The sequence below is a fragment of the Pholis gunnellus genome (genome assembly GCF_910591455.1).
Source record: "Pholis gunnellus genome assembly, chromosome: 13".
In the NCBI taxonomy this organism is placed as follows: domain Eukaryota; kingdom Metazoa; phylum Chordata; class Actinopteri; order Perciformes; family Pholidae; genus Pholis; species Pholis gunnellus.
Window position 1 is genome coordinate 7359937 of NC_136540.1, and position 26977 is coordinate 7386913.

General features: G+C 42.6%; 2 protein-coding genes across 5 annotated transcripts; both read right to left on the reverse strand.

The window, feature by feature from the left end:
• Positions 1 to 384: 384 nt before the first annotated feature.
• On the reverse strand, positions 385 to 12723 carry tcerg1b (transcription elongation regulator 1b (CA150)). 4 transcript variants are annotated; one of them, XM_079171315.1, is made up of 22 exons: positions 12641 to 12723; positions 11435 to 11666; positions 10526 to 10678; positions 9665 to 9935; positions 9203 to 9529; positions 7855 to 7908; positions 6841 to 7041; positions 6238 to 6347; positions 5540 to 5628; positions 5263 to 5450; positions 5076 to 5157; positions 4630 to 4768; positions 4402 to 4491; positions 4155 to 4273; positions 3708 to 3858; positions 3299 to 3463; positions 2645 to 2827; positions 2240 to 2419; positions 2090 to 2128; positions 1909 to 1992; positions 1541 to 1641; positions 385 to 1167 (listed from the first exon to the last, which is right to left on the reverse strand). In XM_079171315.1, the coding sequence occupies exons 1-22, from the start codon at positions 12685 to 12687 to the stop codon at positions 966 to 968; spliced, it is 3207 nt and encodes a 1068-aa protein (XP_079027441.1). In that variant the 5' UTR covers positions 12688 to 12723; the 3' UTR covers positions 385 to 965. The 4 variants fall into 4 exon arrangements, with proteins under 4 accessions (XP_079027441.1, XP_079027439.1, XP_079027442.1 ...); XM_079171313.1 differs by having other exon boundaries at positions 5290 to 5450; positions 12641 to 12691; XM_079171316.1 differs by lacking the exon at positions 7855 to 7908 and having other exon boundaries at positions 5290 to 5450; positions 12641 to 12691.
• Positions 12724 to 17973: 5250 nt separating this feature from the next.
• LOC306704633 (clathrin interactor 1-like) lies at positions 17974 to 26123 on the reverse strand (the record flags this gene model as incomplete). The annotated part of the gene is made up of 12 exons (XM_079171062.1): positions 17974 to 18532; positions 18669 to 18852; positions 19338 to 19645; positions 19767 to 19844; positions 19945 to 20026; positions 20113 to 20329; positions 20453 to 20621; positions 21265 to 21513; positions 21984 to 22092; positions 22640 to 22736; positions 22963 to 23067; positions 26083 to 26123. 12 exons carry the CDS (start codon positions 26121 to 26123, stop codon positions 18189 to 18191), a joined length of 1983 nt encoding a protein of 660 aa, XP_079027188.1. The 3' UTR covers positions 17974 to 18188.
• Positions 26124 to 26977: the final 854 nt, after the last annotated feature.

Consider the following 26977-nt stretch of genomic DNA (forward strand, 5'->3'; position numbering starts at 1 on the left):
GAGGGATTAGTTGTATGCTTAAAACTCTTTGTAAAAGAATGTTCCGAAACCTCACTGGAGTGAATGAATGAGAAATTCACTTCCGGAACCGGAGTCACGTATGATCCATCATAATTATATAATTCTAATCAGAGAAAACATGTCACCCTCAGTGTGTGTGAGTGTGTGTGTGTGTGTGTGTGTGTGTGTGTGTGTGTGTGTGTGTGTGTGTGTGTGTGTGTGTGTGTGTGTGTGTGTGTGTGTGTGTGTGTGTGTGTGTGTGTGTGTGTGTGTGTGTGTGTGTGTGTGTGTGTGTGTGTGTGTGTGTGTGTGTGTGTGTGTGTATATATATATAGACTACATGTCATTTAGAAAAGAAAATCCACAGGACGACATATTGAAAAACAGTGGAAGTTGCCTTTATTTCATTCAACAGAGAAACTGCTGCAACATCAGAGTAAACCACTGAGCAGAAACTAATATTCACACTGAGCCGCTGAAACAATGACTGGCAAAGTGGAGCAGTAAGGCTTAAGGACGCCTCAGACACATGCACGCACACACACACACACACTCCATACACAAACACAGTCGCGCACACCGACACACACGCTTTCTCACACACGCTCGTCGTCATCATTTACATCAGCTATCTTACACCTCTATTGCTGCTCGGGCAGCAGCCTCATCACTATCCCTCTCCCTCTAATGTGGCCGATCAGAGGTGAGGGCTCAGGTAACCTCTGCTCCCTGTTGTTGCCTTAAATGAAGGGCTATTTCAGAGCTAAGAGGCGACATAACACAGAGACCATAACCGTTCATCTCTATGGTACATCTCTAAGCAACTGGAGCCCCAGCAATAACACTGCGAGGCCAGCCGTGGGCCTGAAAGGCGGGGCTCAGGGTGAGTTTCGGGGGGAGATCATGCTCTGGCCAAAGGGAGGGCAAGGAGGAGTAGGGCACCGGCCGAGAAGATGATGGATTGGTCACTTGGTAGAGCGTCGGGTGGGCTCAGAGGCAGTGGGTGGGGGAGGAGGGCCACGGCGGTCTAGATCTTCGATGTAGAACATGATGAGCTTCCTGCGCTCCTCGGGGACACACTCCAGAACGAGGTACCGCTTGTCGTTCTGAAGGATCTTCTCCACATCCTTCAGGTGCTGCTCAGACTCCTGGATCAGCTTTCTCGACCTGACGGGAAGAGAGGATGTGAGACAGGCAGAAGGCACTCAAAAGAAGTACGGTAATACTATGAACAGTATCCTCTCTCTGAGATTTAAGTACCTGCTGTTCAGATTTGCTCTCTTAAGTCTCTTCATTGGGTGCAATTTTATATCGTAACAACAAAGTCACTGTGATTGATCAGAGGTAAACAATTAAAATGAAAAAAAAGGTAAAAAGTGACTAGACTATTTCAAATGTAAGTAATACATTTGGTGTCTCAATTTGACTGGTTTTATCAGCAGTGTATATTGATTACATGTGCAACAAAACGATTTGTAATCTTTTCAACTGCTATTAGAGACACTTCTATTGCCTTAGTATGTGAAGTGAGTGTACCCACCGGTATGTGATGAACTTTGTCTCCTTCAGCAGGGTTCTGAAATCAGCTTTGGCTGTGATGTACTTGTCTTTGATGTAATCTTCAAACTCCCGTTGTCTCTTCTGCAAACACACAGAATAAAACATCAGACACAAAACTCAGATAAAATGGATGAAACCTAATTCAACTCCCACCATAAACACCTTTAAGACAGACAACAAATGTTGATCAGTTCATAACCGGTGTTTGGATTTTATGAAAAAGAAGCCGGCCGATGTTGGGCTGATGAGCTCATAGTTTTGGTCTTTCTAGATTATTTCTGTACACTATACAGTGCGCCTCAACCCGTCACTAGAGTCACAAAACTCAAGCATAACAGCATGTCTTACTCTGTCGCTGGAGGAGAACTTAATACAGCGAGGGTCCTCCTTGATAACCTTCTTCACCTCCTTCCATGTGGTTGTCAGAGTGATCTACAACACCAACAAAAAAAAATCCATCAATAAGCTTATAAAACAAAACGGGGATAAATCGATCATATTAATTGATAAAGAAGATAAATGGACATGCCATCAACTGCTGCAGAGTGTTCTGTTCCTTCTTGCCATGCTGGTTGTGCGTCATTGATCATACAAGAAAAAAACAAATGGAGACAAAATGAAAATCTTAGTACAGGTGACTGGAAACTTTTACTGCTTTTTGCACCTTTTTACTTCTCACCATGCTGGTCTCATCGAGTAGCTGCCTGAAATGTTCTTTCTTCTTCTTGGCCAGTGCTTCTACGTGTTCGTTAAACAGCTTCTCCTTCTCCTCTCTCTCTAGCAGCGACGCCGACTCCCAGCGATGGTCTTTTCGAAGGTTACGACGAGTGTCTGACCATGCTGCATCTGAAGACCGTACCTGAGGAATAAGTGGACAAAAAAACACCAGTCAGCCTTGTGCTCCCGCCGACATACTTGCATTTCTCAAATGTTCAAAAATGATTATTTCTCCGTCAATCTGATCAAATTTGAGGGAGTAAAAAAATTACCAGTGACACAAAAAGATTAGGTTTTGATGACAATTCATATAATTCACTTATTTTATCACATTATGGGGGAATAAATATGCTGCAGAGTGCCTCACCATATCAGACATGAGTGCTTTGAAATGCTGGATGGCCTCCTCCCTTTTGTGCTGCTCTCTCTCTCGGTCGATCTCTTTGGTCTGCTCTGATCGAGCCTTCTGCACCTCCCGCTCCCTCTCTCGGAGACTGACCTCGATACGAGCCTGCCGCTCCAGCTCTCGCTCCTTGTCGAGGTCCACGCTCTGCGGAGGACGACACACGAGGTCGGCATCAGTTTCGTTTTGTCATGCGATGTCAACAATGAGGACCGTGTACGAAAACAGAGACGTGAACTCTCCATTACTAGTCAATTACACACACTTGGTGTATTTATACTAGGGATATTGACTCTCATGCGTTTTCACAGGTCGAGTAGTCTTGTAGAATACTTGATAACAGATTGATTAAAATGATTTCTCGGGTCTCAGTGTTTTGGAGCTTCTCATCATCTGCGACAGATGATTTAGTCCATTTCTGAAGTCGACATTCGTAAACGCTTTGACTCGATTTTACTCAACGGGAATTTATTAGCTCCATGTCAATGAAACCCGTATATGTTGTTGTATAGTCCTGAAATAATACAACCCAAGTTCACAGCTGCTGTCATGCAGATCACATGTCACTAGCACATGCATATCAAAGCCATCATCCACCTAGAAGAGAAGTGCTCGTACCTTGGCTTGTTTTTCCATGTACTGTTTGAAAAGTTCTTCTCTGAGTGCGGAGCTCTCCACAGCCTTGTATCGTGGGTCGGTCTCTAGCCTCTCCTTCACTTTGCTCCACCGATGGCCGACCTCTATGTGCTGCTCACTTAGGAGATCATAGAAGTCTAGCTTCACCTGGGAGCGCACACACACACACACACACACACACACACACACACACACACACACACACACACACACACACACACACACACACACACACACGCATCAAAACTGGAAATCTGTCCAAGAGATTTACCATCTGCAGGATCTGCAAGGCCTCATCTCATGGTCAACTGACCTCTTTCACCTAAATACCACCACAGTCGTGGTCTAGAGAGATACCATGCATTGACATTATTATGTGAGCGGGTGATACCTTCTCTCCTCTGGACTTGGAGTCCTCTTTCTCTCTCTTCCTTATTGCGGTGATGAATTCCATGAAGATGGCCTCCCGGTCCTTCATCTTCTCTATGGTCTTAAATCGCGGGTCTCGTCCGTGCTTCACTGCAAATTCACTAAACGTTGTTCTGTAAAGAGTTTTGGAAAAAAATAACAATAAAATAAGAATAAAATACCAATAACATAATACGTTAAATACTAATAATATATTGTGAAATTAAATATTGCAAGTAAACTCCCAAAAGGAGAAGAGGATTGTAAAATAACTGTTCCATAAAAACATATCCGTTTCACTCGCGCTCTAAAATAAAACAGAAACGTCAGAAAACCTACTCTCGCAGAAGAATAATGTCATAATAAGAATAAAGTTAGTGATAAATATCGACACTCTTTTTAAACACAAACAGCTGGCCTGTTTCCTTACCTTGGTGTGAACTTTGCCTCCTCCATCATCCTCCTGAACTCGTCTTTGGCCTGCATCAGCTTGTTCTTCTTCTCCTTCCTCTCCTCTTCTGCTCGTGTTTTCACATACTGATCGAACACCTGAAGAAGACATAATCACAAAACTGTGACTGAACCATGGAAATAAATGGCCAGTATGTGGCACAAGACTGTGAGAATGAGTAACAGTGTGGGGAGAGAGGGAAACATGAAAGAGAGAGAATCTGAACCTGTTTCCTCTCTTTTGGGTTGAGCAGAAGGTAACGTGGGTCGAACACAATCTTATGAAGCTCTTTGTCCCAAGTCGAGAAAGCAGACACCTACATATAAGATAGACAATGCATTAGAAAGACAGTTCAATATAAAAAAGTTGTCTATGTAGAGTAAAGGGAAAAGAAAAAAAATATAGAACGTAACGTATAACATTGCCATGTAAAAATGTCACATATTTGCATTACCCCTCTCTCCAGCAGCATTTCTCTGAACTGGGTCATCCGGGCCTCGAGCGGCACTACAGCTCGTTCTCTGGCAGCTCGGAGCTCGGCCTCCATCGCTGCTTCCTTCTCAGAGTCCGCCGCCTCCTTCACCTCCTCCTTCCTGAGGGTGAAACGGCAAAGGTCAAGAGACGAAGTAGAAAGAAAAGAAAGGAAAATACAAGAGAAGGTTTCAGGAAGATTGACAATATATATTTTTTAGAGACATAAACTATTAGATACAGCTGAAGAAAGACAGGGAGGGAGGGAGGGAGGGACAGACATGCAGCAGAGGGCTGCGGGTCGGATTAGAACGCGGGCCGCTGCTGTCGGGACACCAGCTTAGGACATGGAGCACCCGCTCTGACAGGTGATGTACTGGGGCGCCCCGGCACTATAGCAATAAGTAAAAGGAGACACACTCGACTTACTTCCTCTTTTTAGCTTTGGTCGGTTCCTCGTCCTGATTTTCTTCAGTAGTAATGGCTAATTCTGGCTCCTCCTTATTGACACCTGAACACAGACACACATATTAAATGCATCATTAAAGCCAATCAAATAATTGGCTTGTATTTCCCGATTATCAGAAGTGCTGCGCTGAATGCCTTTGTCACTGACTGTGTGTGAAGGAGCGTTTGTCCACACCTGTCTTCTTGCCGTCATCCAGGCCTCTCTTGTGCGGCGGCTCCTGGATGTGCTTGTCGACGTCCGCTCGACCAACCAGCTCCTCGGGCCGGTCCCACATGGACAGCCGTGTTGTGGGGTTGTAGAAGAACACGCGTTCATCACCCGTCCATACCACACACCTGATATTAAAAAAATTAAATTAAAAAAAGGCATGAGGTTGATTGAAATAAAGTGGCGTAGAGTGATGTGTGGGCTGGGGTGTGCGTACCATGGCGTGCCAGGGATTGGGTTGGTGGCTACTGGTCTTGCTTTCTGAGCTGCTTTTTCCTCCTCTGTCATCTCTTCCTCTTTAGGCTCCTTGAAGGCAAAAATCAGTTCTCATTACTATTGCATTCACACTATTAAACAATATCTTTACTATATTCTTTTATTTTGTGTGTGTTTTATTTCAGAAGTGTGTCTTTCATTATATATCATTATAGTACATGTCGAATAGTAATGAGGTGTAGATTATGAGCAGTGTACAGCATTTCTTACACTCTGAATTATAATCTACCATAAATAAGAGGCCACACAACTGCCAATGGCTGTGAAGGAGGGAATTTGTTACTAGTCTCAATCTACGACTAGTAACTAATAATGTCAAATAAATGTAGTGAAATTAAAAGTATAATATTTCCTCCTGAGATGTAGTTGGGTACAAGTATAAAGTTACATAAAATGAAAATACTCAAGTACAACACAAGTACCTGAAACTTGTACTTAAGTACAGTACCTGAGTAGCCTAAATGTCCTTAGTTACATTCTGCTAGAGCACAACGTTCTTCATAGCTCTAGCCTCTTAAACTTGCTCTAAGTGCACCAGATTGATGCAAAACATTGTAAAATGTGCAGCAACAATGTACCTGGGAATTAAAAGATTTGAGTTTTTTTTTGTACAATCAGGTAATTCAACCAGTCGCATACCTCTTTCACATTGTTAGTGTTTTCTGCTTTGTTTTCCTCCTCCATCTCCATCTCCATCGCCTCAGCTTCCTCCTGGGCCAGACGCTCCTTGAGCCGTTCTGCTTCTTTCTCTGAAGACAGCGTGGAGAAAAGGCAACACACAAACAGTGAGGTAACTACAAGAAGAGTAGTGTAGCTCAACAAAGGCAGCTCGTCAATCATCAATTCTGCCAGGGCTTCATGTTCTGGAAGTGTAGCTGCTGCAAGTGACCCTGGTAAGTCTTAGGACAGATAATGTTGGATCGGAGGTAAAGCTCGTCTTGCAAATGTGGTGTTAATGAGAAGAAAAGCAAAGTGGGTAAAGCTTTTGATAAAGGTGATACTGGAAACCAACCCAAGCCCTAGCGCACATCATCCACCAAATCCATTTATGTTCCACTACAGGCCTGGCAGATCATCTCATCATGTTGGAGCTGGCAACGATTGTGTGTGTGTGTGTGTGTGTGTGTGTGTGTGTGTGTGTGTGTGTGTGTGTGTGTGTGTGTGTGTGTGTGTGTGTGTGTGTGTGTGTGTGTGTGTGTGTGTGTGTGTGTGTGTGTGCGCGCATTAGTCAGCAGTGCCTACCTTTTTCCACCAGGGCCAGTGGTTTCTCCCAGGTGGACTCCAGTGTTCGGTTGTTGTAGTAGTACATTTTCCCATCAGCTGTTTTGTACTCTGACCACTCAGGGAGATGCAATGCGCCGGCCATGGAGGCGGAAGCTGCCGAGAGAGCCAGCTGTGGGTGCATCATGGAAACTAAAGGCGGGCCCATGCCGGGAAGCATGCCTGTCATTAGACAGAGAGGGGAAAGACAGACCAGGATTGGCGGAGGCTCGTTTTTCTGTCAAGTGGACTATACTCTAGAATAGGCATTCGTTTGTACATTCATTTGTGAAATGTCATTTCCCAGGTGAGAAAGAGAGAATACAACTTAAAAAGGGCTGTCCCTCTAAACCTTTTGCCGGGGCATCTAGAGGATTAGATTATTAGACAAGTGAATACAAAAAAGATCAAGATTATCATTTTGTGGAAGAAACGGCTCAAGTCTAAAGGAACATAACTCATTGACAACATTGGCCACATACACAAAACAAACAAACAAACAAAGCAGTGACCACACACTCACACAACCATGCCACAAAGGAAGACAACACACAACCACAACATGTAGCCCGTACTGCTGTAATCCTACTGAATCTCTACTTGGTTAAAGCAGCCAGCTAGCATTATGGGAACTAACTGAGTCGGTTTTAACACGTTTCCATTTCACCAAAAACACGCCTCAAAATGACTGATCCTAACAATCAACAGCTCAGCCACATCTAACTATGTCTCTCATTTACCAAGAGCCAAACAACTGGACATTCATCATTTAGTGAGAGCTGAATACTCCGTTTGCACCCAGGAATAGTTTTTAAATCTGTTTCTGTCTGTTGGAATGGAAGAAGAGTCCACTGTACACCGGATGGATCATGTTCACTGCATTCACCACCATGCCACTGTTTGAGGGTTCCCATATATACCATGTGACTCATATAGACACCATTCACTACCATGCCTTCTACTGTAGATCTGATGCGCGAGCGGCTGGGTGTTTACCATTGGGGCCGGCCTTTACACAGGGGGCACCTACTATCTGCATCATTGCTACACCTGCAAGAACAACGGACAAGCAAGCATCTGGGTGAACACAGCAGGCCTTCATGGTTTGGACTGTGCCTTATTGTTAACTCATTGTTATGACACTTATGAGCCCGTAATGTATTTAGACGTGTTGGGAATGAGCACAGTGTACATTAGGTTTACAAAATAGGATTAATTTGGAGGCTATTGCTACATTAACAATTATGATAAACAGAAAAAGAAAAACAGAAATCACATCTCAAGTAGTGAACGCATAATGTTGGAACACCACAGATCTAAAGTCAATCAGGAAGCTCTCCGTCAGATATTTGTCAGCTTAATAACAATCAGCCCTAATCTAAAACTATCCCCATCGGATTGTAAGTCTGACACTTCGTCCACAAAGGACACAATATACAGAGAGAATTAACAAGAATTCACATCTTTCATCAAATGATGTCAAAATGAGGGACAGAGAGAAAAAAAACAAGGAATCAAAGACGACAAAAAAAACAGAGAAAAGAAAAAACATGAAAGCAAACACACAAGTGCATTTACATTAACCTACATTTAAATTCAAGCTACTGCACTCAAGACTTGTTGATGTTCCTATAATCCTCCTTCATGTGATAACAGCTAGAGTCCACTGGCTACCTTCTGTTTTTTGTCGTAATCAAACATGTACCCACATTGCTGAGTTTGTTTTTACAGAGACTGTAAACTACATATCAGTTGTCACAAAACTACGCTAAGTAGCTCATTAGCATCAGAGTAATGGAGTAATCTTAACCGCTTAACTTACCAGCAGAAACACACTTTCTCCTCGGGGTGTCCCGGTCAAGTTTTTGTGGCCCTTACATAATAGATATCTGCTGATACCTAATCCGTTATTTACATTCACATAGCAGCACCAGATCTATGTATTGACTAACACATTGAAATAACAGGTGTAGCCTACGAAATGTGGCCCACCATAGCTTTCATGAGCCATTTAATCCAAATGTCAAAGGGCCTGGTTCAAAACTGTTAAAATCAACAACTTCAATTATTGATCTGACATGGATGAATGTGTAACAGAGACACACAATCCGCGAGAGAGAAGACGTATCACTCTTAGCCCGGATCGGTCCCCTGACTCAGGACATCTCTAATTTCAACACGTCGTACTGAAAGTTCTTTCATGGAGCCTGACCAATAGATCTGCAAGATAGCTTATTGCAGTATTTTACCTGATTCCAAATGTATTTAATCAGCAGTTCCTCTTATTAGCACAGTGATAGCAGCAGCTAGATATTGTTTCTAGTTCTTAGTCTGTAGTTCTTACCTGGCAGAGGGATGTGCATGCCCGGCAAGGGCACCCTGAAAGGAGGCACCATGACAGGGGGGAAGGAAGGCATGGTTGCATTGGGCTGGCCCACACCGTGAGGCAGACCTGCAGGAAGCAGCGGCATGTTCTGCAGCGGCATGTTCTGCAGCGGCATGTTCTGCAGCGGCATGTTCTGCAGCGGCATGTTCTGCAACGGCATGTTCTGCAGCGACATGGTCTGCAGAGGCATGGTCTGCAGAGGCATGGTCTGCACCGCCGTAACCGGGGAGGGCACCGTGGACACAGTTACCACAGTGACTGGAGATACAGCAACCGTTGAGGACACTGTGGCAACAGGGGACAGGTCGGCTACAACAGTGGCTTTTGGATATAAAGACACACGTAAACAAGATTTGTATTGTTGCTGTAGTGTGTATGTGTGTGCGTGTGTGTGGGGTCCATATTAGACTGTGACCGTACCTGCGATGGTCACAGAGGGGGAGGGGCTGGTGGAGTCTGGACTGGAGGCGAGTGTGCGGGAGGGAGCTGTGGACGGGGCCTGAGTAAAGGACGCTGCGGATGTTGTGCTGGCTGTAGTGTTGACACTGCTCGAGCTAACAGCTGCAGTCACCCCAGCACTCGGACCCGACCCGGCTACAAGAAGAGGGTTGAGTTCAGACTGCTGGATGATTTTCACACCATCCGGTTTACTCCACGATGACTCTCTGGTCCTGGCGTTATAGTAATATGCCTTTAGAGGGGATAATGGACAAGAAAACACTCATTAGGGAACTAAAAGTAACTAGAATATATTTATCATCCACCCCCGTAATCGCACAACAAAATGTTTGTGTATATAGTGACAACCAATTTTGTTGATTATATTGACATTCAAGCTAAAGTTATAAGTTGCACACCTGCTTATGAAGCAAGACGTATCCCAAAATGACTTAGTTTAGAATGGCAGCACAATATCCAGTCCAATATTAAAGATATTAATGAGAAGGGGATTTCCAAGTGAAACAAATGACAAATGATAATGTATAGTGAGACAGTGGCTACTTTAAGCAGTGTGCATTTCTAGTTTTCAAAACCGGCAAAGCTGCAAATGCAATCAAGTGATTAGCACCATTAAATCAGCCGTCTATCTAAAGTCGCATATCATCAAAATATTATCAACAACAACCCCCCAGTAATACCAATTATGTCTCTGTCTTAAGTGTTATATTCAAATACACTTTTGGAAAAACATTAAAAGACTGTAAAAACATGAATCATTAATTCATTTTCCAGACAAGTATAGTGGCCCAGCGATGTGCTTATGTGTGATCTCGAGCTTACCTTTCCCTCGGGCGTCTTGTTCTCTACCCAGATCTCCTCTGTAGGGTTGAGTGCAGGGGCTCCAGATGCAGGAACGGGGGGCATCCCAGGAGGAAACAGCATTCCTGGAGGAGGAGGCAGGTTCCCCATGGGAGGGGGAAGGAACGGAGGTCTCTGCAGCAAAAAGATAAAGACCCAGTATTACATTTTCAGACTTTGAAAAAGGAGCAGGACTGGGAATATACATTGCCCAATTAGAGTCCTCCCTGGTGGCCAGGTAGACAAGCAACGGACTCTTTAGCCAGCAGCCGGCACTTAAAACCTCTGAAGTCAAATCAGGAGGCTCGAGTCATCAAATTGTATCATTCAAAAGGAATATTAATTGGTTTTAGTCATATTCCTCCTGGGTTCTGTCTTGTTCTAGGAGCTAGTACCGCTGGTATTCGTGCCAGAGAGGACTAAAGCTTTCTTTGATTGTCAATCTCTTTGCCAAATGGCTTCACTGGACATGGGGCGTATGACATTTTCATGTAACAATTACCCAGGCCAAAATAATTGCGAATCATGATATTGACCCAATAATCAGCAAAATATGCACACAACTCGTCAAACAGCATTAAAACATACTGGAATCATGTTTTACCTTACATTTTGTAAATAAAAAAAGGATTGCATCACAGATAGGAAAGATATCTCTTTTAGTGAACAACAACCCCCCCCCACATAAATAAAGGGTACAAATAGCAACAGTGTGTTGTTTTCTTATGTTCTTTCCTATCACAATCCGCGATAAAATCCTATACCGTCCTATTCCTAGACTAATTTGAGTCTTTGTATTTCTCTGTATTAATGGTGTGTGTAACATCACTGCAGGCAGAGTTAACAGTCTACACGTCTACAAAGAAAAGCATGCATGTGGGCAACAGTCACCTGTAGATGGGGGGGTCCAATGGGTGGAGGCATGCTTCCTGGAGGTGGAATGGGCGGCATGTTGGGGTCAAAGGGAGGACGTGCAAACGGGGGTCGCGGCGGGGGTCCCCTCATCATCCCAAAAGGAGGTGGCGGCGGCCGCAGGAGTGGAGGTGGGCCTCGTAACACTGGGGTCTGGGCAGGCGCAGGTGCAGGCGCAGGGCCGCGGAACCGTACTGCCTGCTGCACCATTCTAGCACACAACACAATATCAAGTTACAACCAGTGTTGTAAGTGTAGCATCAACAAAAACCCTCTGATAGGAGCACTTTGATCAGTAGTAAACTTGTCATGCTGCAGGTAGATATAATGCTTTAAAAGTAACTATCTACAGGTAAGGCTGGGCATCATAATTCATTTTATGCCATGTCTATACATGTGGTTCTCAACCTTTTGCTACATAAGGCTCATTTCTGATGCTTATAACATTACAGAGAACCACCTGCACAAATGAAAAATAAACATGGCTTAGTTTAGCTAAGGTTCTGATGATGTTTGTACAGTAAATGAGCTGGAGAAACGTGACGTGATGTTTATGGAGCCTTGAGGTGTAACGGAAGTAGCGTTACTGTCCGTTGTGTAGCTCGGAGGTGTTTATTATTCCACATGTTCGTTAAGGTGATATCCTGTTGGTCATGGTGACGTTACATGCTTAGATCATAAAACAAATCAAACACTCAAGATAGTCGCGTTTACTACTAACTAGGCTAACGTTAACAGAAAGCCAGTCCATTCAAAACACTGAATGGACGGAGTTGTGTGCCCCTGCTTACTAATTAATGTAGCATAGCTTAGCTAGCTGACTATTGTACATTAACATGTGAGCACAGAACGCACACGTAAGATAGGAGCCGTGTCCGAACACACATTCGGGGCCTGGTGAAGAAGGAAGCCTGGTGAGAGAGGAAAACATCTGGCCATGTTTGATCTGGCTGCCTGTGTTTACCGCGTGCCACGAGCGGAGAGCAGAGACGAGCCGCTTGGCAACACAGGCTAGTTAGCTAGAAGCTAGTTAGCTAGCACGGCTACATGAAGAAGTAAGACCACTGTTTATCACAATCTCTCAACCAAAAACAATTCTACCCAACTCCATATGCAATGTGGGCTTGTGGTTAATAGTACACTGAGCTCATATTCATGTAGACACATTAGCCGCTATTATCTGACCTGTTGTCGTTGAACCCGATAGCCTCGCTCTCGGTCTGCTCCGCCATTACAGGAAAATGTAACCACTCTCTTCCTGGAAACGCCCCTAAGTGGTTTCCGCTTCTCGTATTCGCTGAGCGTGGCTGTCAATCATAGCGCAGACCGAGTTCTCTGAGCTCTGATTGGATGATGTTTTTCTCACTGTGGTTTGGCCAAGCAATCACTGGGTCTCGTTCTTCATAATGTCTTTGTTTAGTCCAGCAGCAGGGTGTTGTTGATATTTAATTGGACTCTTGATCACGACCACTCTCCGCATAGCCCATTACCTTCTCTCTCTCTGCGGTGCTGGGTATTTTGTATTCTGTGGGTATTTTGTGAGTCCATTGTTGTGAACAGTGGTGGGAAAAACTTAAAAATAGTAATAGTCTACGACAGGGGAAAACCACTGCACTGTTTTGGGATGTCCTGTATTCAAAAAGATACTTGCATAAAAGTCAAATCCATAACAAAATCTGCATGCTAAAACCTTAAAAACATTCCAGAAGCAAAATATTAATGTCCACTCATGAACAAAATTGTCTGCCAAATTAATGTCATGTAATCTTTCTTGATTGGTTTGCAGTGGAATAGTGTGTTAGACACATTACTCATAAAGTACCAGTGCACAATATATTTTACAGCTGACAATCAATTACATTTTATTTGTACAGCCAAATATCACAAATCACAAATGTGCCTCAGAGGGCTTTACGACCTGTACTATCCTCTGGAAAGGAAAAACTCCCCCTCAGGTAACATTATGTTTTTTACACGCAGATATCATTTGTTTTGGGGGTTCCATAGCATTAATTTGTGTCCACTAGAAATTATTCAAATCCAAACAAAGACAGAACATTTATTTGTATTGGAACATTTAGAATATAAAAGCTGACCAACAGATACAGTCACAGAGAATTTTATTTATTTTGCAATAAAAATGAAATGTATGATTCTTCTAAATATCACTGCCAGTGTTGTCTACTCTTTGTTGGTAGCTGGACGCTGCGGCCTGGTGTCAACATCTGGCTGCTTCAGACTCTCTGATGAGCTTTGGTCCCTCTGCAGGTGAGTGTGGTGGTAATTCCTCACTTCCTCCGTGGAGCTGCTGGCATTTTGGCAGAAAAACGTGACATAAGCACACAGGAAGTCAATTAGAAAATGCTCCATTTCAATGGTTCAGAGCAAATGTCACTGAACTGTGAATTCTGGGAATCTGTACACCCTCTTAAAGTATCATGCAACATTCAGTGTGTAAAACTGAGCAATCTTGCTTGAAACAAAACACGTTCTACTTGCTGCGGCTTTAAAGAAATCTAAAGGAAAAAAGTGTTTTTGTATGTCTGTGTGATCCTGTGGGTTGACAGTAAAAATAAACATTTAATGATTAATATTTGCTATAATTTATGCATTATCAAAATAAATTCAGTACATGGGCTATATTGAAGGATATGAACCAGCTCTCACACATCGGCTAGCTGGAATATTTCACTGAAGATGCCTTACCTTGGACGGTTAATCCCGGAGTGGAGGCCCATTTGATGACATGGGGTAAAACGTGGGTACGGATGGTAGCCCACTGTGTAGTAGGGCATCATGGTGGGACATGGATGCATGCTGGGTTCTTTCAACTGGGACTGAGCTGGAGCCACTGCCTGTGAGAAGGAAATACCAAGGTCTTGTCCTGCTCCCTGCCCTGAGGATAAACACACTTTCTTCTTCTGGGGGCGGAACTCATAATCTGGTGTGATATAACAAAGCAGAGAGTCAGAGGTTCACCATCCATACCAGAACAGATTCAAACTGAACACATCCTACTGTGACTTGACAGTGAACTTGCAGTAAATGTTCATTATCCTCTCATCAGTATTGACCATACCAGGGAATTGCTGTCTATGCATGTATTTCAGTTTGTGAGCCACTTCATAGTAGGGCCTCTTCTCCTCCTGACTGAGCTTGGACCACTCACAGCCCAGCACAATGCTGGTGTCTATCATGTCGGCTCCAGGGCAGATTTTGCGAAGGGCGTATTGCCGGTGGATATGAGACCACACAATAAAGGCATTTGCTGGCCGTTTAATGTATCCATTCTTGTCTTGGCCAGACTGCAACTGCTTCAGATCTGAAGAGGACATTTGGGGAGACTGATTTGTTCGCTCACAGTTGTAGAAAACATTCAGAATTGCACTCACGGTTTATGTTACATTATTCATCACTTATTTAGACAAAGATTCCCTCAGTAATCTGTAAGACAACAAAAATGGTTTACAGCTAAAATACACATGATAGACAAAACACCTAATGAAATGCTGATTGTTTTTTTTTTCTTCGCCTATCATTATTAAATACATTTTAGGGCACAGATGATTGGTCTGTGATGATTTTGGAGTTCTGTATATTGAAGCTCATAACAAATGCTGATTGCAAGAAACTTAAGATTACCGATTGACACAATAAAAACTCAGTTATTGTTTTTGACTTAATGTAATAATAATTGTATTTTAGTATCTCATGATTTGAATGTCAAAATGTCACTTCACAATTGTAATTTGATTTAGTATCTCATAATTATGATGTTTTAATTTGTGTTATTCCAAACATTTCATCTTTATTTTCCTGTGTCTCTGCTTCGGTACACATCCCAGCAGGACTACCACACACAGGCCCTGTGGCATACTCTACCTTCCTCCGTGGGCGGGATGGTAAAGCTGGTGACCGGACTGTCACCTCTGAGTACGGGTGAGGTTGTGAGGTGGACTGGATCTGGGTTCAGGGGTTCTCCAGCTGCATCCCGTGGCGTATCCAGCCTCTCGGGGACCGTTTTTAGTTTGTTGGAAAGGGTTGATATCGGTGGTAACCTCCCGTCTTCAAATTCAGAACTTGCGCCAACTGAGGATATGTGGTCTGTGCAAGTTTTGGACCCATTTCCGGTCACGTCAAGCGGAATCTGATCCGCTGGATCCTGGCCCGTGTCTCTGGTTTGCGGACCCGGTTCTTGTTGTGTTTTTTTGAGGTGCATGTCCATCCTTTATTCTGGGTCTAGATCTGGGTTTCAATCTGTCGTCTGGATTGAGATCGATTAAAAACCCTCGGTTGCCGTAACAACAGAATGTTGTTGCACGTTAAGGTGTTTGAACATATTCCAGCTAACTGTTTATTTACCAGGTAAATGGGGTTTTATGACCGAAAAACACAAATACAGTTTTTCTGTATTCATTGTTAACTGTTAAATACTCAGCCTACTACAATATTTATTTCATACTATAAAGGAGCCTATCATTCTATTATATGATACACTTTATCCAATACAGTGAGCTAACATATACCATAGTGCATTTGACATTCAGTCATACTGCTGCACTATACTATTATTGTATACTAAATTATTACTATATTATATTGCACATATCTATATATATTAGACATACATACCATACAATGCTATATCATACTATATTATGTTAATATGTTATACTATCTTACCACATCATATACTATATTTAAATTTTGGCATAGTAATACTGACAACACAGTCTCATTACTACAGACAGTGTGTATTATTCAGGTGTGCGGTGCTTACACTTGATGCTATTGTCTAGTTTTATTTTTCAAAGCCTTCTAGCAAGAATACAACTCTGGAGGTAAATACATTTTGTTAATTTATTACTTGGTTTCAAAGTTGTCAAAACTACATTTCATTAAGTTGAAAAAATACTGGAATCAACCCCGGAGCATGATGCAAAAAGCCTACAAGGAGATTTAATCTTTAATGTTATAATTTAATTTGATTTCAAATGAATTACAGAAAATATAGAGTACAATCAAATGAAACCAGCTGTACCGAAAAGAAAAAAAAAAAAAACATGGTTCTCTTCAACTAAATGTTATTAGTAGCTCCCCGTATGAACATAACCTTACAAGTAAACTAAGAAAAATATTAAACTAATAACTATGGAATCATTCCTCTGAGAGTAACAAAATAAAGATTTGGTCATTTGGAGTGCAGTGCCTCAGAAAATGACAACAGGCTCTGCTTAGCTGTGTTTGCACATCAAACTGAGAGAACTATACCCATACACACAGTCACACACACTCACTCACTCTTTTGTCACGCACACACACTTCACTCGAGACCCCCAGCACCCGTTAGATTGGTCTCAACTAGCCTTAGAAATCCTTTATTAAAACTCAGCTAACGAAAGAAAATGTCCTCCAATGTGTGTAATCCATGTGAGTATTTTCTAGTCCACAGTTTGTGAGGTGCACCAAGAGACCACCAAGAGAGCTGCAGGCGGAAAAATGTTTGCTGGCAAAAATAGTTTGTAATTCAAGGTACGTTGCTGTGTTGACCCACACATTGAGAGGGGAGCCACTGCCTTAAACACGGAAGAAGTATAGAGGATTGTAATGTTCAGTCTTGTCGATGGTGACCATCGTTGACCCTCTTTTCCCGAAGCCTGTTGGCAAATACTTAAAAAAAAAACTTATTCTGTACCGCTATCCATAAACAGTGTCTGTATGAAAAAGTACAATAGATAGAAGAGATCTATGTGGGTCAGAAAGCAATGCTGCGATAAAGTCACGTGTCCTACAACATCATGTCTGAAGCAACATCAGGAGGGGCATCAAAAGAAACTATTAATGACTAGTATTCAAAATAAAATACTGACTGAACCTTTTATCAGGCATTAATCTGACAGAGGCATCCAAAATGGAAAATAGAGGAAAATTGTCGCTTATAACTGACTAACTATTGTAATATAAAGAGCCCAACAGTATTTTAGGGACATTTGTTGTGAGCAGTTCAAGGTTTCACTCATGTTGTCTTTTAAACATCAATACAACTGTAGGTGTCCTACTTTACATTGACTTACTGTGAACTGCTTCGGGCCTGATAAAAAGAGGAGAGCGGAGGAAACGGATGTAATATGCAATTCATCCACAGTAATGTCTCAAGAATAAATACCACGATGCAGCGTTATCTCAAAGCAGAGACCCATCCTGCCCTCTGCTGGAGGGCCAGAGTATGGATTCAATATGCAGCTGCAAGATTTTGGTTGCTGTGTTTAATTAAAATGGTTTAAATTGTACGATAAAGTTTGGTTGAAATTATTCATTTTATTGTAATACCTCAGGCTAAAATGCAAAATGAAGGCAGCAATGCCATTTTTATTGGAGTTAATCCTACTGATTGATTCTCTGTACATTTACAAAAAAGCAAAGAGGAGCTTTTCCCCCACAGGAAAGTAATGACTCGCGGCTGTGGGTTGACACCTTCCCTGCTCTTCAGGCGTCCTCTGTGTGACATCATTCCACACATCAAATGGGTGAAGGGCAGCAGTGGGCACTACCCCCAACCTCCAACATCATGTCGACAGACTGGCATGGTGAAGGATCAGTGGCGCCAGCTCACCGAAGACAGCAGAAGCAGAGAGAGAAACATGCAAGGTTGTCTTCAAGTACAGCAGTCCTCTGGTTCACACTCTCAAAATCTCAGACATGCACACTCACACTCACACACATTTGCACTCCTTCATTTCCCAAAGCTGCCAAAGTTAGCGAAGGCATCCTGTTTGGGTGGCACCACGGCTGGGGTGATGGAGTGTGCTAGGCCCATCCCCACTCCTGGCACTCCCATGCCAGCCATAATCACTGGAGTGGCCATGCCCATATTCATGCTCATGTTCATTCCCATCATGCCTTGGTTTACAGGAATTCCCCCCATCCCCATGGTCCCCGTGGTCATTGAAGGGGGCATACTCGATGCCATTGATGCCATCATGGGATTGGCTGGTGGTCTGCTGGGTCTAACGTGGGGCGGGGAGCTGAGGTTCAGTCCTCCGAAGCTCTGGGTCAACAGGCTAACCGGAGGTACTCCTGCGCAGACACATATGGAGAGGGAGGAGTTAATCCACTCTGTTTGTTCAGATAGTTACACTGACCAGTCTAAAATGTTAACTATATATGTGTGTATAGATATATAGAAAATGAATCACAATATTGAACATAATACCTTGTTGCTGGATGATATTGTTGAGTGTGGGCGGTGTCTTCGTGGGGTTGAGGCCTGCTGATAGGAAGTCCAGACTGATGTTGACGGAGGGGTCAGACCAGGTTGACCCTAATGATCCTGGACTTCCAACACCAACCTTCTGCTGTTGTCCTATGGGCTGCTGAGATGTCATGCCTCCCAAGCTCTAAAATGAATTACAAACATTTTACACAAAATAGTTTTTCCTGACACGTACAAGAAAAACAAACACCGTTAAGAAACCAAAATCAAAAACTGAAAGCAATTAACAGCTTCAAACTAATTTCTAACCCTTAATGTTTATTGAAAATTTGAATAAAAAGCGTTCATTAAGGGCGCACTGACATAAATCTTTAATTATGTTTGCAGCATTGCTGAACGTTTGTGTCATTACCTTTCACATTGTTATTTTGATCCAGGTCTCTTTATTGCAGATTTTCACAATAAACAAACACATTGTATCTCATCTAACCTCATGTACCTAATTAGCCCTCCCACCCACCAGACCTGCACCACTATTAACTGGACCATTTAATACACACTGGAAGCATCTGGGTTATTCTTTCAGTGGAATTCACTATCTTCAACATTTTTTGATTTCCATACAGTTTGAGACAAACTAGTCCTCCCTGTGAAATATACCGTACCTACCTGTTGAGAGCGAGAAAGGGGCATGGTTGGCATTGATCCTGGCGTTGCACCTCCCAGAGAGAAAGTCATGCTCTGAGAGGCACTCAGTGTTGTATGTGGATTGGTTAGTTGATGGTTGACTCCGCCCATCAGGTCAAAGAGCTCGGTAGAAGGTGGGGCAGTATTAGAGGCCGGGGCTGCGGTGGACTGGACGCTGCCAAACAGGTCAGTGACGGGCTGGGAGGAACCAGAGCAAGACGAAACTGGTGTATTGGCCGAGAAAGCGTTCCAGTCCCCAAATTCTCCTTTTCCATTGGGTGGTACAGCAGCTGGCCACAAGAGAGTTGTGATGTGTTTAGAAAAAAGCTAAATACATTTTAAAAGTATGTACTAAATGGCTTTTTTCACGGTGGACTTTCACTCTTAAGAGAGAGGCAAGAACAAGTTTACCAGTGGAGGTTGGGAGGCTGGCAGAGGCTGCAGGAGAGGAGAAGTCAGCAAAGCCACCAATGAGGTCTGAACTGCCACCTGGATGGAAGGACACACACATATGTACACATGTAAGAGTGACACAACAACACCCACATTTCTTCCATATCTTTGTTTGTGTAAAAGTTTTTTTAAGTACCTGTTGCAGTGCTCTGATTGGATAAAGGGTCAATCACTAGCAGGTCAGCTAGACCGCTACTGGAAGACTGCCTGACTGATGACTAAAGACAGAAATAAAAAGACAAGGTGATTAAATGTGTACTCTTGACAATGTATCCCACATTTGGAAAAGCGAGAGTGTGCGTACCTTCACCTCTGGGCTCTTGTCTCCAGTGTAGTGGGCTGCAGCACCGAGGTCCAAAGCCTTGCTGCTCGTTGCTCCGCTGCGTTTCCGCGTGGTGGTGGTGGTGGTTTCTGTTGCTTGTGTGATTTGGATGCTCTTTGTTGTGACAGTTTCCTCCTCATCTTTGAACTCAAGGGTTTCCTGCCTGCCGTTTCTCGACGCTCTGTCCTCCTCGTTGTCACTAGAAGAAGCAGCGTTTTGTTGCTTTGCAGTTATTGTACGTCTGTGTGTGTTTATGTGATGGATAACCCAAGACAGTAGAATGTAATGTGTATAGCTATGCAGGAGGACTTGGTACGTTTACCTGATTCTGTCGGGCGAGTCGTCTCGTTCCTTCTTTCTGAACTTGTTGAGTGTGTCGTCGATGGTGCTGCCGATCTTGTCACTGATCTCTCCGAGCTTCTCGCTAAAGGGGAAAGCTCCTCTGCTCTTATCCCAGTCTTCATCCCACTTACTGCGATCCAACTCATTTGCTGGAAGGAAGAACAAAGAAAAGGACAGAGAGAGAGAGAGAGAGAGAGAGAGAGAGAAGACTTTTGAACATGAGCAGCTTCACAAGCATCCACCAAATCATACTAGTCATATCAAGCTCTTCATTCCCGCTGAACAATGTTGTGTAAAAATGCCGATCTATAACAAATATAAGACACTAAAACCAACAATAACATTAGAGCTGCCGCTAAATAATTATCATTTTGATCATTTTTGATTGATTGTTTGGTCTGTAAAATGTCACTCCTAACACACATCAACACATTGTAGAAGTTGGACCTGGAAAATGTTTTGCACTTTTGATTGATAAATCTTTCAAATGATCAATTTAAATAATATCCTCACACACCAACATCCAAAGTTAGGATGCTGTTCTGTGTTTCATATACTTCAAGACATTTGTTGGGCTCTTGTGATGGGTGCCATTTTTTTTGACAAACCAATATTACAAATTCCTCGTTATTACGGGAAATTCAAGTTTGATTCAAAAAGTCTCACGCTTGCTTTACATGTTATCCTTCGTCTAATTCATTTTAAGTCCTCTGGGTTTGAATAGGGGAAGTTATTATTAGCATTTTAATCCACATCTGACAGCTGTCAAAGGAGATGTAGTGAATTACTTACAGGTCTTAACGCCTCCTCCTCCTCCTCCTCCTCCTCCTCCACTTCCTCCACTTCCTCCTCCAATTCCTCCTCCTCCACTTCCTCCTCCTTCACTTCCTCCTATACTGTCAGAGGAGACTCCAATGTATTTATCTTTGTTCTTTTTGGCTTTCTTCCTCTCCTCTCTCAGTTTGTCATCGTCCTGGATGAACTCGACCATCTCCTTCACCTTCTGACGCACATTGATGCCCTGATCCTTACCATTCTCATCTGGACACACACACATAGACACACACACACACACACACACACACACACACACACACACACACACACACACACACACACACACACACACACACACACACACACACACACACACACACACACACACACACACACACACACACAGAAAAGTAAAACAGGATGACGACTGACCAGACTTTTTGACATTTGTTGTAGATAGTGACTTTTCATCTCGTGTTACCCACTGTGTAAAGGCAAGGTGTCTTTAAAATGAAACGTCAGATAATTCATGACATTTGCAGAGATATTAAATATCTAGAGAGGATCAATCATAATGTTTTTGGTTACTTTCCTCTAGAACCATCACCGGGTCAAAATGTATTTTTGTATGCAAGAATGACCAAAATCAAATGGAAGTTTCACCGTGCACACTGTATTCATTCTCAATATTCATAAACGTAAAGAAGAAGCTAATTTAGTTTGAAGAGACTCACCAATCAAGTGGTAGTTCTCTAGAGACCGCAGGTCGTAGATGTGTTCTCTGGCACTGGTGACGACTCTTTCAGACCCGTTCCTGATCAGATAGGCCAGCAGCAGCAAAGCCTGGAAGAGGATGATAGAGAGAGACAGTAAGAGACGTGATAAGAGACCACGCAGGGGATGTAACCAGAACCACTCAGTGAGCAATAATCTTTACTCAACTGCCCCTACTCTTAAACGCATCTTAATTGTGCTCTAAAAAATCCAAACAAATTCATTCTTCCTAGGCTCTTGCATAATTTATCATCTTTGCATATAAGTCTCATGAGTATGTGGGCAGGATTGAAGAATGCAGTTGATATGCACTGCTCTGATCTTTGCGCTATATATATATACAGGATTCATACATACATTGCATACATGCATACATTATTGTATCTAAGATAAAAAGAAAGAAAACCAGAGAATCAATGAACCTAAAAAGTGTTGATCCAGTCACTTGTGTAAACAGTGGAACCCATGTGGGTGTCTGACTGCAGGAACAAAAACGCCCTGAGACTCAGCTTTCCTGAATCCTGATAGAACGATACAGAACTGAGCTGCACTGCAGAACATGACACATATACAACATACCTGGGAATCAACCGAATAAACCAGAGTGTAACCTTACCTTGTAGACTCGTCTCCAGTTTTTCTTGTTATCCTTAAGCATCCTGGTCCACAGCATGTTCATCACCTCTGGGAACTGCTCGTACATAAAGGTAGATCTACACACACAAACATGTAGTAAGTAAGTAAAACATGTTATTGTGCTGGGAAAACCCATATAGGTAATCCAAGTGACCGGAGTCTCACGTGTCTTCTGAACAGAACTCTTTTTTTTCTTCTAAATAAAACACTGTGTGTCTAATAATAACATGGTTTACCTGCTAGCTTACTGATAACCTGCATGTATTTGCCTGCACATACTGAAACTGTGTGTGTTACACATACTTGGCTATTTCTCCCATTAGCTGACCGGAGGGTCCCCAGGGGTCGTCATTGGTGGCCTCTCTCACCTTGGACTCGATCTCCGAGTAGTTCATCACCACATTAGTGCTGTTGACACAAACATATATTTCCTTCATGATTACTCCAATAAAATATCTGTATTACCATCAATATTTCAATTATATAAAAGGTGAAACCACGTGGCTTCGTTTTCTTGTCATTCTGTTCACATATTGTGAACACAGAGCTTTTTACTGTCAGTCTTTCGGTCAGTCAGCAAATGTTCTCTGCTGATTCCACTCGTCCCATTTCCAGAGGTCAGGCAGACCAAAACACAGACACCAAAAACACACACATTGATATATTTACACAGTAGAACACACACACACACACATTCAATGAGGGTGACTCTTAAATGGCAGACAATCCCTCTGGCTAGCAGAGCGTCATTATCATGTCTAACTTCTACACAACACAGATGTCTACCTACTGCTACACATGGCAACACCTCGCTCATGCAGCACAAACACACTAAAGCTGACAAAAAAAACAGCCAAAGCACTGCAACGTGAAATGCATCTCTCTCTGCCCTTCTTAAACTGGCCTTTTTTCCCCTTCAATTTCTGCTCCCCGTGTCTGCCAATCTCACGTTCCCATCATTACTCTTTCATTCCGCAGCACCTTTCCTCTTCCGTCTCTTTCTCCTCTGAGCTCTGCCATCCTCCCAGCAAAAGAGAATCAGAGGCACCTTCAGTGCAGGAGCTGCCCCTTTGACGGTGTTATTGTCAGCAGATAAGACTGACACAGACAGTGAGAGCACCATAATAGCGTGACTCTCAATCTGCAGGAAAAGCAAGGCCACTGCTGCCAGCTCTGCTAAGGTGGATCAATAATAGAGTGTATTCATCAGGCCCAGCCAGGCACATCTAACAGCTGATTGGTGTTTATTACTCCATCTAAAGCTCTGTTGAACTCTCCATCTGTGCTACTTCTGTACAGTGTTTTCACTCATTTTATCTCCTTTCTTCAGTCTATTCACTCTTTCTTCCTTGTCACATTTGCAATATAATTGGTCCTTTAAAGAGCGGAGCCAACGGGAGACTGGAGAGAATATAGGGTCTAAAAACTGTTAGCAGACAGACAGACAGGGATGTAAACGTGGCAAATAAAGACATGATATGAAAAATAATTTAGGATTTAGACAATATGTATGCAAGAGTTCATCAGCATCCCTAAAATTAAAAGATGCTTTTGGCATGCTGTACCCTCTATCTAACAGTAGCCTGCATTTAACCTAGTTTGCACAGTTTTTATCAAAATACAAGTGCACATTAATAACCCAAAGGGAGCTGAAACCTTCAAGTAATTGTAGTACTGATTTGTAGCACTAGGGCTGGGCAATATGGCCAAAATCTTCCATTACCATCTAGGTCATTTCATATCTCCACATCACAACAAAGAATGTTTACTGATAATTCAATAAATGAATAGTCTAAATGAAATGGTAAAGCCTATTTTTGTATACTCACGTGTGAATGACATACTGGTCAAATGAAAAGCAATGAAAAGTATTTTCTCATTTAATTAAGAAGTTTAGTGCAATCTGATAAGATTCTCTGCTAAATCTGAGTTAGTATGTGCTTATAATTTATTTACACAACGTAATTGTGTATCACGATATCTCGATATATGATTTTGTCACGATAAGATTCCATCATTTTGAATTACCGCCCAGCCATATGTTGCACTATAATCAATATCAGTCCAAGACTGGCCAAAGCACTAGATCATAGATCAGAAATCAAATAGAAGACAAACAAACTACTTAAAGGAAGCTCAAGGGTTATTGCTTAGGAAAAAGATTCACAATGTTATTGCAGATTCAACTCAAAGCTGTATTGATGAAATTGAGGTATGAAGTCAATCACATGAACCTGACTGTGAGAGATTAGAGTCAGTGTTCTAAAAGTATCTAAAAGTTGTCTAAAAACAGTGTTTTTATGAGATAAGGTTGTCCTTTAAATATGTCAACATTATGACTCTAATGTGTATGGAAAGTATATTTGTGAGATTAGTTTGAACTGAACCAACATTAATGACAAGTCTTTATTTGTCATTTTATTTATATAATGTTTATGTTTTACCTTGGTCCAGTCTATTTCTGTGTACGTAGACTGAGAGCAACAACAACAACATAGTCCACTTCCTTATATGTGTACATATACTCAGCCAATACAGTTGATCATGGTTATTGTTGCTCTATGAAACATATGAGGACAGCTTCCTTTGTCAAGCTACATACAAATGATGTTATTGTATCTACCACAGACCTAGTCCTCCGGATAGTGACACCATCCTCTTCACCAGTAGTTTACTTGGTTATTAAATAAAGGGACCCGTTACCAGAAACAGGTGGACTTATATACTATATACTGCACACTATACTTACAACAATATATATCACAATGAAGCATGCGCAGTCTAGTGCTCAGATAAACAACACAACGTAGAAGGACACCAGCATTACACTACAACAGTATGGTCTGTTTAAGCCGACCAGCTTTGTTGTCTTAGCTGGGCTTCGTTGAGACATGTTTGCTCGCTAATTGGCAGGATATGTGCCATCCACAAACAATTATCTTGCCTCTTAGCCTTCCATCATCAGTGCTTAGCTCTCTGCTCGGGATATAATGTCAGGTGGATGCACGGTGGAGGTAGCAGGCATCACCAGGCGGACACAGGGCGTGATTCTGCAGCAGCACCAACAGAAACAGTACACAGAGCAGACATGGGCTCCTCAATGCTAGCGGAATTAGCTAACTGCATCGCGTTCGTTGTGGCTCATAAATAAATGAATCAACAATATGTGATATTGCCTTTTTTTCCCCGCCCCCTGTATGGAAAAGTGATTAAAAACGCACGACGGTAGAAGTCACCGTAAAGCACTCGTCTCTATTTATGCCACAAGGTTGAAGGTTGGCAGCTAGCCAGCTAGTCGGAGCTAACAGCTGAGGGGCTATCGCCGTGACGTCACGGCCCTGTATCCGTTGCTGATGCTGCCGAGCTAACGTTAGCCGGGTTAGCATAGCAGCCACTCAGCTCCACCTGCTCGTCGGTACTCACGCTTTGTCCACCAGCTCTCGGACTTTCCACATATTCAGCATCTCCGTCCGGATACTGCGGGCTCGCCGCCTCGATGGTGCGTCGCCCCTGTGTCTCCAGGCCCCCCCACAAGACAGACGAGGTGTCCGGTTATCCGACAACAAAATCCCCGTTACTCCTCTATTAGCTTCCCGTAGTAACAGCGGCCGCTGCGGTTAACGGATCGCCCCCCAGTTGCTACGGAAACGTCGTACTCTGTCTACGTCACAGGAGCGCCGCGATGTTCACTCACATCAAATTGACGCACAATGAACGTGCCTTGCTCAAGGACGCTTCTTCTTCTTACGAGCACAGTTTATCTTTATGATGCTCTAAAATCTGATTTATTTATATTATATACATTATATTTCTTAGTTTTCACACCTCTGGACTAAAAAATGACACGTTTCACGTCACTGTGTCTAAACACATTGTTATCTTCCTTTTAAAACCAATTATGTATAATTCTAGAATTATAAAATGTAAACTTATTGTTCCCTCAATGATATAGAGCTGCCTCTAGGCTGTTAAAGACATATCAAGTCATGTTTGACTAACAACTGCTGATTTTAATCCCAAATTGGTTGATCATGAATGTGTTATTCTAATAAGATAAACGTCTATTTTAGATGTGTCCGTATATGTAATAAAAAAAGGGTGTAATTTAAACGAGTATAGGCGAAAACGAATACGGATGAAAACAAGGCAAAGGAATGAAAAGAGAATACATATATTTCATACAGCAGGAAAATACCGCCCTCTAGTGACATAAATTTAGTATTGCATCGTAGTGTGCTTACAGATCTTGCATTAGTTTGACTTTTCAGTGGAAGGATGGGCTTAAAGATAAAAGTAGGCTATTTCATTCAGATCTCGA

What these genes read in the sequence shown, in the direction of transcription:
- tcerg1b (XM_079171315.1), bottom strand. Translation starts at nt 12,687, where the DNA reads ATGGCGGAGCAGACCGAGAGCGAGGCTATCGGGTTCAACGACAACAG. An exon ending in ATCGGGTTCAACGACAACAG is followed by an intron (nt 11,667 to 12,640) that starts GTCAGATAATAG and finishes GTTGTGTGCTAG; the next exon opens with AATGGTGCAGCAGGCAGTAC. An exon ending in ACCCAAAAGAGAGGAAACAG is followed by an intron (nt 4,274 to 4,401) that starts GTTCAGATTCTC and finishes TGTCTTCTTCAG; the next exon opens with GTGTTCGATCAGTATGTGAA.